This window comes from Enhydra lutris, unplaced genomic scaffold, assembly GCF_002288905.1.
Source record: "Enhydra lutris kenyoni isolate GAN:26980312 unplaced genomic scaffold, ASM228890v2 scaffoldscaffold30, whole genome shotgun sequence".
Classification (NCBI taxonomy): Eukaryota; Metazoa; Chordata; class Mammalia; order Carnivora; family Mustelidae; genus Enhydra; species Enhydra lutris.
Genome location: NW_019154114.1, coordinates 4,143,549 through 4,156,793, shown reverse-complemented (window position 1 = coordinate 4,156,793; position 13,245 = coordinate 4,143,549). Strand labels below are relative to the sequence as shown.

General features: G+C 40.9%; 1 protein-coding gene across 2 annotated transcripts in view; it reads right to left on the bottom strand.

Annotated features, from left to right (window-relative positions):
* Positions 1-12,239, bottom strand: part of LOC111152864 (core-binding factor beta subunit) — a 64,385-nt gene extending 52,146 nt beyond the window's left edge. The window contains exons 1-3 of one of the 2 annotated variants that reach the window (XM_022511554.1): positions 11,961-12,239; positions 11,648-11,734; positions 6,737-6,853 (exon numbers count right to left, since the gene is read on the bottom strand). In XM_022511554.1, coding sequence (XP_022367262.1) covers positions 6,737-6,853; positions 11,648-11,734; positions 11,961-12,038 — 282 coding nt within the window. In that variant the 5' untranslated portion in view covers positions 12,039-12,239. The remainder of the gene's footprint in view (positions 1-6,736; positions 6,854-11,647; positions 11,735-11,960) is intronic. The other variant, XM_022511556.1, reaches the window with a different exon arrangement.
* Between the last annotated feature and the right edge of the window lie 1,006 nt (positions 12,240-13,245).

Below are 13,245 nucleotides of genomic sequence, written 5' to 3'. Positions count from 1 at the left end.
ATCAAGGAGTCCTCTAAACCCTGCCAAATTGTGGATGGTATATAAACAGACACAATATTTATTTTGGGACAAAGATCCTGCAGGCAAGTAAGCAAAATGCTCCATAAGCACCAGAATCACAGACCTTTGGAAAAACCATTTAAAACAAAAGTCCATCCTCATTCATTCAATCAAATGCTGTTAAATTTTGCTTTACTTATGCTCAGGAAAATGAATGATAAAAGATTTTGGTTTTAAGTACAAAAGTTCAGAGAAGAAAATAAAACAACAAAATTTCTTAAAAATATCTGCTCTAGGGGCTCCTGGGTGGCTCAGTGGGTTAAAGCCTCTGCCTTCAGCTCAGGTCATGATCTCAGAGTCCTGGGATCCAGCCCCACATCGGGCTCTCTGCTCAGCGGGGAGCCTGCTTCCTCCTCTCTGTCTGCCTGCCTCTCTGCCTACTTGTGATCTCTGTCTGTCAAATAAATAAATAGAATCTTAAAAAAAAAAAGTATCTGCTCTAATAACATATACTTCATAACTACTTCTCAATGTCTGCTAGTAATGTTATTTGACTATCAATTAAAATCAGAAGTTAAAAATAGAAATGCAACAACTGTTAAAAAGTTTAACCTCCCTCTGGGGCCAACGTAATAACACTAGATAGTACATTCAATTTCTATAGAAAAAATGATAAACAGTAGCACTGTAATGTTCATTTTTTCAGTTTATAAAATATTTTTTATATCCTTTATCTTTATACTCAAAAACTAGGATCATGTAATAATCACATACAATTAATTTGAAACCCTAACCCAGGCTTTACAAAACACAGAATACATGCAAAAACCATTAATCTGACCATTCAAGACTAATAACTTCTGGTGAACCATAATCATTTGCATTTGTTTGAAATAAAAAGTAATTGGAAATAGGTCCTAAGAGGAAAGATCAAAGAACTAGAAGTTGCTTGGCCTACAAAAATTTAACTAAGAATGACTTAAATTCCAACTGGTTGCTTTCCTTGTCTTCTCAAAGCAAAATGAGAGAAAAGCAGTTTAGATTCAGGAAGAACTACAAACATTTTGGCTGTCAGGGTTTAAAATACACCAGGATGGACCACTTGGGAAATACGGTGTCCAACACTGTATAGCTACAAGTGAAGCTGACCTAAGGCACAGCACAGCACGAAACTCCGTAATTAAGTTACCTATAATTTCACCCTACAAAACCATCAAAAAGTCCAATTTTGGACAAGGTATTACAATTTAAAAGGCATTTTCACATATTCTAGGTACTTCATTTAATCCTCACCATGAGGTATATGAATAGGACAGACATTCTGATTCCCATTTCCAGATTTAAAAAAAAATAGCTATGATTGCCTTTTGACAACTCTCTCTACGATGTTGTGTTATTTTAAACTTTTTTTTTTTTTAAGATTTTATTTATTTGACAGAGAGAGACACAGCAAGAGAGGGAACACAAGCAGGGGGAGTGGGAGAGGGAGAAGCAGGCTTCCCACTGAGCAGGGAGCCAGATATGGGGCTTGATCCCAGGACCCTGGGATCATGACCTGAGCTGAAGGCAGACACTTAACCCACTGAGCCACCCAGGCACCCCTTATTTTAAACCTCTTCTAAAAAAGATTGTCAGAGCCAATGCAGACAGCTCATTAGAAACCTGGGTGCGAAAGTTTCAAATATATTTGGAATTTTTTTTTTAATTTCATTTATTTATTTGACAGAGAGAGAGATCACAAGCAGGCAGACAGGCAAGCAGAGAGGGAGGGAAGCAGGCTCCCCACTGAGCAGAGAGCCCGATACGGGGCTCGATCCCAGGACCCTGAGATCATGACCTGAGCTGAAGGCAGAGGCTTAACCCACTGAGCAACCCAGGCACCCCTCAAATATATTTTAAAGATGGTATAAACTTGTGTGCTCTGATTTGATCTTACATAAAATACCTATTTATGATCAGTTATCCATTAACAGGCCTTCCTTACTGAAGACCTCTGGTTTGCAGTTAAGCAGCTGCCTTCAGCTCAGGTCATGATCCCAGGGTCCTGGGATCAAGCCCCGCATCGGGCTCCCTGCTCAGCGGGGAGCCTGCTTCTCCTTCTCCCTCTGCCTGCTGCTCTGCCTACTTGGGCTCTCTCTCTCTCTCTCTCTCTGTCAGATAAATAAATAAAATCTTTAAAAAAAAATTAGATGCCTTAAAAAAATATATTCCTATAAACACACAAGCAGAATGAATGAATAAAAGGACTGATTTTGCTGAGCCAACTTTCTTAGATCATACAGCTAAAGAGAATATGCAGGTTCTGTCTCCTATCAGCATTCCAATATTTTTAGAATTCACTAAATTTAAGTGAATATTGCAGCAGCCAGCCTCAAAGATAGCCCCGATGATCCCAGCCTCCTGGTATTCACACCCATGTATGTGAATAAATACTCCTCCTTCCCTGTCAAATGTAGGCTAGACTTAGTGACTCCCTCCTAATGAAAAGAGTAAAACACAAGTGACTGGAGAATAGGTCATAAAAAGCATGGTGACTTCATTCTGTTTCTCTCTCTGTGGAGAGGCACACATGACTAGTAAGTGAAGCCACCTACGAACAGTCACGTGAGTGAGCTTAGAATTGGATTCTTCAGCTCCAGTCAAGTCTTCAGAGACTGCACAGTCCCAGCCCTGAGCCAGAACCATCCAGTCAAACCACTCCCCTACACCTGTAAAAGGGCACAAGGGAATTCCTGGTGGTGACCGAGACTCTGCCTTGATTGTGGGTAGTGTTTACATGCGTGTGTACATCTGTTAAAACTCAAATTTATACAATGAAAATGGGTGCATTCTAGTGTATGTAAAGTATACTTCAATAAAGTTGATTCTTTTTAACGGGCCACTGAACCTTTGGGATAAGCAGACCAAGAATCACTTATGAGAAAGCAGTGCCCTAACTTACGAAGTAAAGGGTGGGCGATGAGAAAACAGAAGTGCATTAACAAGCCACCACCACAAACACACATGTCCTAAACTGCTCCTCAAAACTGCTCCACCCACAGTCTTTCCTATCTCAGATGACAGCAATCCCATACTGCCAGTTGCTCTTGCCAAAAACGCTGGAGTCATTCTTGACTCTCACACCCCACATCCAATCCATAAGCAAATCCTGTTGGCTCTATCTCAAAATATAACCAGACTATGATCACTTCTCACCACCTCCACTGCTACTACCCTAGCCTCTCGCCAAGATCACAGCAACAGCCAAACTCGTCTCCCTACTTCACTCTTGCCCTCCTACAGCCTATTATTAACCCACCAGCTAGAGTGATCCTTTCAAAAACCCAAGGCAGATCATATTGTTCAACTGCTCAAAACCCTGAAACTACTCCCCATCTCACTCACCATAAAAATCCATGTGATTGTGAGGTCACATAAACTGGCTCCTTGTTATGTCCCTGATCTCATCTCCTGTTACCCGCCTCCTTGCTCAGTCTATTCCAGGCACACTGGGCTGCTTGCTACTTATCAAACACACAGAATATGCTCACACTCTAGGACCTTCACAGTGACTGAACCCTCTGTCTTTTCCCTGATACCTACATGGCTCATCATTCCCTAACCTCCTTTAGGTCTCTGTTCGAACATGACCTTCTTTACCCAGACCAACCTATTTAAAATTGCAAACATTTCTGGTGCTTGACCACCCTTATTCTTATTCATTTTGAATACTGTCTAACCTCCACTCCTTCCATAAAACAATCTTTAGGGATGGATCTTTGTTTTGTTCACTGATGCATCTCAAATGCCTAGGACAATGCTCAGTATACACAACAGGTATCCAACAAAAACCTTCCAAATGAATGCATTTTTCAGCAATTGTGTCAGGTACTGGGCTAAGCACTTTACATCCACTATTTCATTTAATCACTAGGGAAACCCTGGGAAGTATGCATTAACCTCATGTTCTAATTGAGGACCATAAAGGTCAAGTGACTTGCACAAAGTTATATAGTAGTGAATGATGCCAGGACTTACTTATGCCTAACTCCAAAGCCTTAACAGTAGTTTCCTCAAAGTTGGGTGTGAATGAAGAAGAGAACTAAGCTGCTTCAGAAAGTGACTAGGCTGAAAACATGTTGAAGAAAAGATGCAGATCTGAGATCCAAAATATGAAGCAAACTATTAACATTTGGAGAAATCCCTTTGATTATTCTTTGCTTCTAGTCCTGGAGGGACAGAAATACAAGCTAATAACTATCAGAAAGAGAACCATAAAAAAGGAGTAAGAAAAATACGAGACTCCATAGCTTGGAGTTCCATGGTTGAGAAAACATGGGTCAGTACCTTTTGTCTAAATTCACTGGTATCCTTTATCCCACTGGAAAAGAACAATATACTAGCAGTTTCCTATTTGTTTTTGTGCCGTAACATGTTTTCCTTTCCTCTGGATCCTACTGATATAGCACAGGTGTTGAAAAAGTGTATTTAGAAAGTATAGGATCTACATATAAACATTTGCAGATTTAAATCTGAAGCAAAGATACTGAGTTTGCCACTGTTACTATTCTTGGAACACAGCCACACTCATTTGTTTACATATTGTCTATGGCTCCTTTTCCACTCTCACAGCAGACTTGAACAGCTGCAACACAGACCACATGCCTGCAAAACTAAAAATATTTGATATATGGCCTTCTACAGAAAAAAATTTCTAAAACAAATATTAATAAAAGTTTCCTGATAACTCACTTATATCCGTTCTATCAATTTTCCAGGTGTATTTGAAAACATACCCTCTAAACACTAAAATAAGTCACAAAGTTTTTGTTTTTGGTGGTCATGTAACTAAAAAAATGTCAATGGCTTAAGTCCAAGAGTAATCTGGTCTTCGATCTGGTAAACAGTTATCATTACATTAATTTAAGCAAACATACTTTCTAGTAGAGTTAACACCCATTTATTAGTTATTGAATACTGGAAGACTTGAGTAACATTGAGATGTGCACTTTGAAGTGTTAAAGTAGTTTAGCATTAAAATTGAGAAAAAAAACTTTTTGGTTTATGTCTGTAGTATCTGAGCCACCATGTTAAATAAACATTAAGAAAGTGTTTTGAACAAGGAGAAAAATAATTTCTTCATTCACTTACACATACATGCACAAAACAGACCAAAAAAGCATAATCCCACAATGACTTCCCAACTTCTTCCTTATATATAAGAATTACAAAATAGTAAAACTTGGAACATTTGCTTTTAATCTTCCAAGCAAGCAAGCTAATACATATAAAAGCAAATCCCTTATTACTCACTTTAAAAATTCTATAATCTATTTTCCCTCTCCCTCTCCAAAGATTAGTTGGTTTGTCACCCACAAAAGATCAAACCCTGGGGTGCATGGGTGGCTCAGTCAGTTAAGCACCAGACTCTTGGATCTGACTCAGGTCATGATCTCAGGGTTGTGAGATTGAGCTCTGGGTTGGGCTCTTGCTCAGCTGGTAGTCTGCTTGAGATTATTTCCCCCCTCCCTCTCTCTCTATAACAAAGAAATAAATCTTTTTGTAAAAAGAGTTTATTTATTTGACAGAGAGAGACACAGCAAGAGAGGGAACACAACAGAGGGAACACAAGAAAGGGAGTGGGAGAGGGAGAAGCAGGCTTCCCACTGAGCAGGGAGCCCAATGCGGGGCTAGATCCCAGAACCCTGGGATCATGACCTAAGCCGAAGGCAGACTCTTAACGAATGAGCCACCCAGGCACCCCTAAAATAAGTAAATCTTAAGGAAAAAAACCAAACAACCCATCTTAGGTCCTAAAGTTTAAACAAAAAACTTCATTGTGTATATATATAAAACCAGGAATATTTTTCCTAATACAGGCTCATACAAAATTCTTTGTATTATTTATGTATTATGTTTTGCAAGTAAAGTGAGAAGTTATGGTATTCATGACAACACTTAGAAGAGTAAGTGAGCAAGTTGATAAAAACAGGCATAGAAACACAAAGGAAAAAGGAGAAATACTGAGCATAAAATGAGGCCAAAAAATATTTTTCTTTAAGTATTTTATTTCCATAAGAGTCAACTTCTACATTAAAAGATGAACCAATCCATTATTCACTAAAATTTCACCAAAATTATGTAATACATTTAAGTTCGGCTTTAATAGAGCTCTAAGTTTAAACATTTCATATCTTCAACCTAAACTTCCAACATAAAAATTTTAAGGCATCAATTTGTTTTCCCAGCTTTTCCTCAAAAAAAAAAAATTATTTCCAAGTTCAAGTTTTCACACTATTTTTTAATGAAAATTAAATTTGCAGTATTAACAGAAGTAGAAAGTTACCCATGAGCTATTTCTAAATATTATTAAATTATGCCTACAGAGCCTTTTCCCATTTTTCTCTTAATTTTATTTTTTTAAAGCACTGTAGTCACTTAGGTTAGCAAAACAAAATATATTCTGTCAATACTTTCAAAAGAAGTAAGTTTTAAATGTTACACGTAAGAAAGCACACTACTCTTTAAGAGCTAGAAGTTTCTATGATGAATATTATATACATGAAATTAGTAATGGAATGACATAAAAAAAATTGAGTTATTTAAAAAATCGTATTACATCCTTGTAATATGAAAACACACCTGACCATATGTGTGTATAATCAGACCTGTGATCTCTTCGTTAAGCTGTCAATCTTCCAATGATCTCTAATAAAACAATCCACAGAATTTCAAAATGCAAAGAAATGTTTCCTACCTTGCCTGCTTCTCTTTCTAAGTCGACATACTCCCGGCTAGGTGTCTGTCGTTGTTCTCCCTGCCAGCTGGCCGGAAAAAACTGGAGAGACAGATTGGTTCCTGTGGCCACAAAAGCCTTTTAGAAAAATCAATACAAACAGGATCAGGAGCAGGACATTACATAAATTATGCAGACAGTCATTTATTTTTACATCAGTTTCTGTCTTAAGCGAGGCAGCACTGAGAATACTTAAAAGTAAAAAAACATGCACTCATCATTTTTCTTAAGTATTAAGTTACAAACATCTGATTCCATTTTGAAGACCTTCGCCATTGGCTGCTTAAATATAAAATCAGACATGGAATCAATACTTTCTTTCAGGTCATTTTTTGCTGACGTTAGGATCTCGCATTGCTAATGTCTAACCAGAAGACATCATCTCTGAATTTAAAAACTTCTATTTTTAAATGTGAAAATCACTAAAGATCTATACATTTTGAATTTTAAAGCATACCACAACTTCAAGTTGTATAAATGGGACATTTTAATTTCTCTTGATTTCCCTTGTTTAATGAAATACTGCGTTCTCAAGCCCATGTTAAAAACGCACAGGACTGTGTCTTCTGATAAATGATACATTAGCAATATGATGTGACAGTAGTTATCTCTCTAAAACCTTAGGTGATTTAAAAATATTCGTTTTCTGAAATTTAACTTTAGGAGAACTGGATCTGACTATATAAAAGAGTATTCATTTAATATTTATAATAAGATTTGGATGCACGGTTCAACAGACAGAACAATCTAAAGCCATTTCGATAAAGTGTTCTGTGTAGCCCCTAAGCAATTTAACTACATTTCCTCCAAGTAAAAAATGGAATTAGCATTGTACCTCTTCCAAAGGGAAATTCAGAAAGAAGCAAAAAAAGCATTTTGGAAAAAAAAACAAAAAACAACCCTGAAACATTGTTCATTATCTGAATGTAAACTTTCTTTGTTGAAATGAGAGGTTTTGGTTTGTTTTATTTTACTAATTAAAGTTCCACAACATACTTTGTTTCCAATCAAACAGTCTTCATCTGAAAGCAAGGGGTTCACATTTTGGGCAATTTGTTTAAAGCCATCAGCTGATTGAACCATCCACTAGTACCCCCCCCCCCCCGATGATTAACAGCTTAGATTCCTTAGAGATAAAAATGTATTCTTCCTATTTCTACTATTGGTATTGCAGGTACAACTGCCAACCTAACTGCTAAATCTCTAAAGAAATCTTTGATGCCATTTACCTAATCAACAGGGATACTCTTTCTTGTGGTATTTTACATGAATGGGGACTGAAAAAACATCAATATTACAACATTAACCTTTAAAAAATATCTTTCCCCATTAATACCAAGTTTAAAAAACAATCAAGTATAGTGAAATGAACCAACAATAGTTAAAATGAAAAGGAGACTCTAGAAGGCACAGTGCCTAGGCTGTAGGATGAAGCAATTTACTTAGCTGTACATCAGTTTCCCTACTAATTAGTATTTGTAAAGTGCTTATAATAGTACCATGTAAATGCCATTTAAGTATTTGCTAAATAAGAGAAATAGGGACGCCTGGGTGGCTCAGTTGGTTGAGCAGCTGCCTTCGGCTCAGGTCATGATCCCAGCGTCCTGGGATCGAGTCCCACATCGGGCTCCTTGCTCATCGGGGAGCCTGCTTCTCCCTCTGCCTCTGCCTGCCATTCTGTCTGCCTGTGCTTGCTCTCTCTCCCTCTCTCTCTCTGACAAATAAATAAATAAAATCTTTTTAAAAAATAAATAAATAAATAAGAGAAATAGTTCTGAGCTGGATAAGAGAGCTAACTTTTTCAGCCTTAGATAATAAAATAAATTCTCAGTGTAGAGTGGTGGCAGATAAGAGATTCAGCCCATGAATGAATGCCTTATGTCAAAAATCCCCAAGGCATGTTTCTTTAGTATTCACCTAGTAACAAATCCTTCCACTCCCTGTGTACCCCAAATCAGCTCTGTGCAAGTAAAAACAATCTACAGATCTTATTACCTCACCTCCTGTCTGAAGACCAACCTCAGAAGAGATTTCCTGCTTCATCACTTCATGCCCATTATCTCATCAAGATCCCTCTCTCTGAGAGAGGAGAAGTGGTAAAAACAGATCATTCTACAACAGCATTTCACAAATTTGACCATAGAACTCTTTTTCTAATGGAATATCTACACACACATAACAATTGGGAAAACTCTGTTCAAAAACACAAAAATGCTTACACTGGTATCATTGTCTTTATGGAAGACTTCCAGATTGTCCCAATGATTATTTTACATGTTTCACAAATTGCAGAATAACACACTTTAAGCCAATTCAACACACCTTTATCCTTCCATCTTCAGGACTAAAAATATATAGTTTTTACTGCTGTCACAGTCATCACCATACCTGAATTCTTTTCTTTAATTTACCATTAGTGTTAAAGACTTCTCCAACACTCTTACCACAATAAAACTTACATGAGGAATAAAACAGACCAAATAGATTCTACCCCTTACTCATAATCACTTTTATTCATGCTATGATAAGGAGTCTGGGTAAGTTTTATAGTTATGATCACATCTATCTAAATACAAAATAAATTCTTCAGTCTCAATGATACACTAAGGAGATGTTCAAAATTAAAAGAGTAAAAAGGGGGGGATTGATAACAGTTTTGGTAATTACACATATTTTTACTGTATATAGCTGCTGCCAAAACAGAGTCAAAATAATACCTTCTCCACACCTATTTTCCACAACCAAATAAGTGAAAACCACAGCCTGTTCCTAACTAAAAAGACAAATTTTAGGCATTATATTAAGTAACCTCTAAATTCAATTAATCAAGTAGCTATGATACAAAAGACGTTATGCAGAGTACCTGTTTAGAGGGGAGTATATTAATGTATACACCAGAGTTAATGTGGTCTGCACCCTCTAGGAGCTAGGGATCCTGTAATTTAAATGTGAAGAATACTGAATTAAAGGGGGGGGGCTAGAAAAAGGAGGAAATGTGAAATTCCTTCCCAAATTACAAATAATTACATTATTCAACAAATTAAGACATGTATGCTATATTAAGTGAGAATATTACACAGAACTCAACCTACCCTCCTTTAACTTTTAATACTTGTCAGATATTAAGAACTTATTAAAATTCATAGGCTCAGATATCTGGAAGAGAGAAAGGCCTAAAAAGTCTGTCTGATTTATCCCTGGAAAGAAACTTATGATAAATACAAGCAACCTATAATACTACTATAATATTATAGTAACATTATAATATAGCAATTCGGATCTACTGTGGGTTAAATTATACTCCCAATTCACAATTATACTTAGTAAAGTCCCCGATGTGACAGAAAACAACCTAATAACTATACTTTATAGGTCCTCCCCAAAAAAACCCCTCAGCTCTAAATATTAGGAAGTACTTTGTACCTCATCTTTCACACTTACATCAATTAACTCCAGGAAATCCACTGGATAGATATACCACCCACCTTTTGCAAAAGGAAGCCCAGACAAAGAATAATATATCACTGGATCAACTAATGAATGATTCTTCTATCACTCAGGCCAAAACCGAAAGTATGTCTTAGGCATTTTAATCATGTAACTATTATAACTACTCCAGAAACTTGGAAGTGTTTTACTTTCATAACAGACACTAATGACCAAATATTCTAGAGCTCTTAATAAATTTAGCCAGTATCTTCACATGATCTGTAATACAGTTCTAAAAAGTCTTCATTTTAAATAGAAAAAATATTCTTAAAAATAAATTTGATTTAGGTGATGAAAAGGGAGAATTTTATGGTATGTGAATTGTTTTTCAATAAGATATATTCTCCATAAGGGGTGGGGGGGGAGCAAATGTTCCAATATGTCCTCCTATTGTTAACCCAAATTCAAACTCAACCATTGCTTCAAGTCTCTGCAAATGCAATGGGCCCAGTTCAGAGTAGATAACTGCATTCCATTAGACAGCACTTCCACTTCTTCTGTTTTTTAATTAGTAAGATCTCTTTTCTTTAGCTTTTTCCTACTTATCTTTGGCTTTTTCATTCCCCCCTCGTTAGCACCTCCAATAAGACAAACCAAAAAGATGATGAGACACCTGAGCTTTTTTTCCCCTAAGGTAAGGTTTGGTGAAGGTGAAGCACTGAATCCACCACCTAAAACAAGGCCTCAAGATCAACTGTGGGTTTCACAAACCCATGCGATTCTTCAGGAACTGCGGCACTAAACGGGATACGTTTTTGAGGTTTGAAAAAGGATGATGGTTTCTGATTCTCCTGAGCCTTAACATTCTAAGAAAATAAGATGGCTCAGTCTTCAGGGCTTGTTTGTCTCTATTAGGACAACAAAGAACTGGTATAAAGCTTCTCAGCTATACCAGCGGTTAAACAGCTTCACATACAGATTTAACAACAAACCTAGCGTCCTGAGAAACTGACTCTCGCCCAGGAATCAGATCTTTGAATGAAGCCCCATTCTTTTTCCGCATGAGTGTTTTCTCCCTTACAAATACCCTACCCCTTAATGAGTGACACAGCCCGTACAAAGACCTCTCCCTGTTTAGTTGGGCTCGGGTGTGAGTTCTACTCGCGGCAAACTGTTTGCCGAGCCGCGTCTGGGAAACACAATCCGCCCGCAGAGAGCCACAGGGAAGCGTCTCCCCGCGAGGACGCGGCCCGCCAGTGTCTGGTTTCGCATTTTGAATCCCGAGTAGGAAGTGAGACGGCGCCCGCTCAGTTCCGGGAGTCGCAGCGTCCGCGGCGCGGTCCGGAACCGGCCTGGGCCGCGGCGGCCCCCGCGCAACAAGTGACCCGCGCGCGCCTCGGTCCCGCGCCCCGGGCCCCCGGCGCCCCTGCCCCGCCGACTTACGATTTCCGAGCGGCCGTCGCGGCAAGCGTTCTGGAAGCGCGCCTGGCGCTCCTCGTGGGGCCGGTCCCTGAAGCCCGTGTACTTAATCTGCAAGGCAGAGACGGCCCGAAATCAGGAGCCAAATCCGCGACGCCGCCTGCGCGCCCGCCCGCCCCGCGCAGCGCAGATAAGGGCAAGCAGAGTCTGCGGGCTGGCGGCTGCCCGGGCGAGATTGCACCTCCACCGGGCTGCCCGGGGCCGCGCCGCCCAAACTTTTCTCCGCCCGGGCCCACTCGGGGCGCGCTGCGGCCTCCAAGCCGCCCGCCTGCCTCACCTCGCATTCGCGGCTCAGCTTCCTGAAGAACTCCTCGTTCTCGAACTTGCTTCTCTGGTCGGGCACGACGCGCGGCATCTTCCCGCCCTGAGGCCGCGCCGGCCGACCGGGCTCCGGGCTTGCGCGGCACCCGCTGGCCGGCTTCACGCTGACCGACTGACCGCCCACCCGCGGCACCCTGACTCTGGCTTTCCTTTGTTTCAGGCGCCCGCCCGCGTGGGCTCCCGCTCCCGGGAGTCTGAGACGCCGCCGCCCGCTCGAGCCCAGCCCACGCCGCCGCCGCCTTAGCCGTTGCCTACCGCCCGCGCGAACCCAGCACTCGCCGCCCCCGGCCGCCGCCGCCGCCACTTCCTCTCGCCGCCCACCTCGCAAGCCCGCCCGTCCGCCCCGCCCCGGTCGGCCCCACCCCTCCTCCTCGCGCGCCCGCCCGCCCCAAACTCCGGCAAACAAAACGCACCATTCACAACTCTGCGACCCGCGCCGCGCATGCGCCGCCCGCCCGCTTGCGGGGCGGCTGGGCTGCGGCGAACCAGAGCTCCTCCCGCTGCGCGGCCCTCTAGCTCCCTTAGCAGCCCGAGGGCTGCTCTGTGTAGACCCGCTCTGCGGGCATCTGCCCGGACCTTAGAGACGGGGAGCGGCCCGCGCGGGTCCTTTCTGTCGACTGTATGGAACTTTGGGGCTCCTCAGCTGCTCGGAGTGACCCCAGATTGTCACTTGAACGTGAAGAAACTTGGGTCCTTGGGGACTTTGTGTCCCAAAACCGACGGGGAGGGATGTAGGCTGCTCCTAGCAAAGACTAAAGGTGATAAGAGACCACAGAATCTAACTGAATCCACATCGTGGTGGATAGCTGTTGGGAGTCATACGGTACTTGTCTGGGATCTCACTCACACGAGCCTGAAACGAGCCCTGGACGCTAAGCCTCAGTTTGCCTATTTGCAAAATGCAGACACAAGCTCTCAGGGCTAGCGTGAGAGTCCAACACATAATGAGCACTCAATAAACAAGTCTCCAAAGAAGAAAAGCTGAATTGTATGTAAACCTAATGCCAGTCCATCTATTTACCCAAATGTGCAATGAAACCCTAAAAAAGATCCACAAGTTTTAGGGAAGTCATTTGGCCCAACTGGAGAGAGTTTGACATAGGATTTATGGCAGAGGTTGACTAAAGGTTGATCCTCAATAACTTCTGATCCTTAAAATTCCAGCGTGTCAAAAACTCAGTGCAAGGATGGCAAATAGGCGCCAACTCTGACTGACAGTAGCTGGCCATATTGCAAAGGAC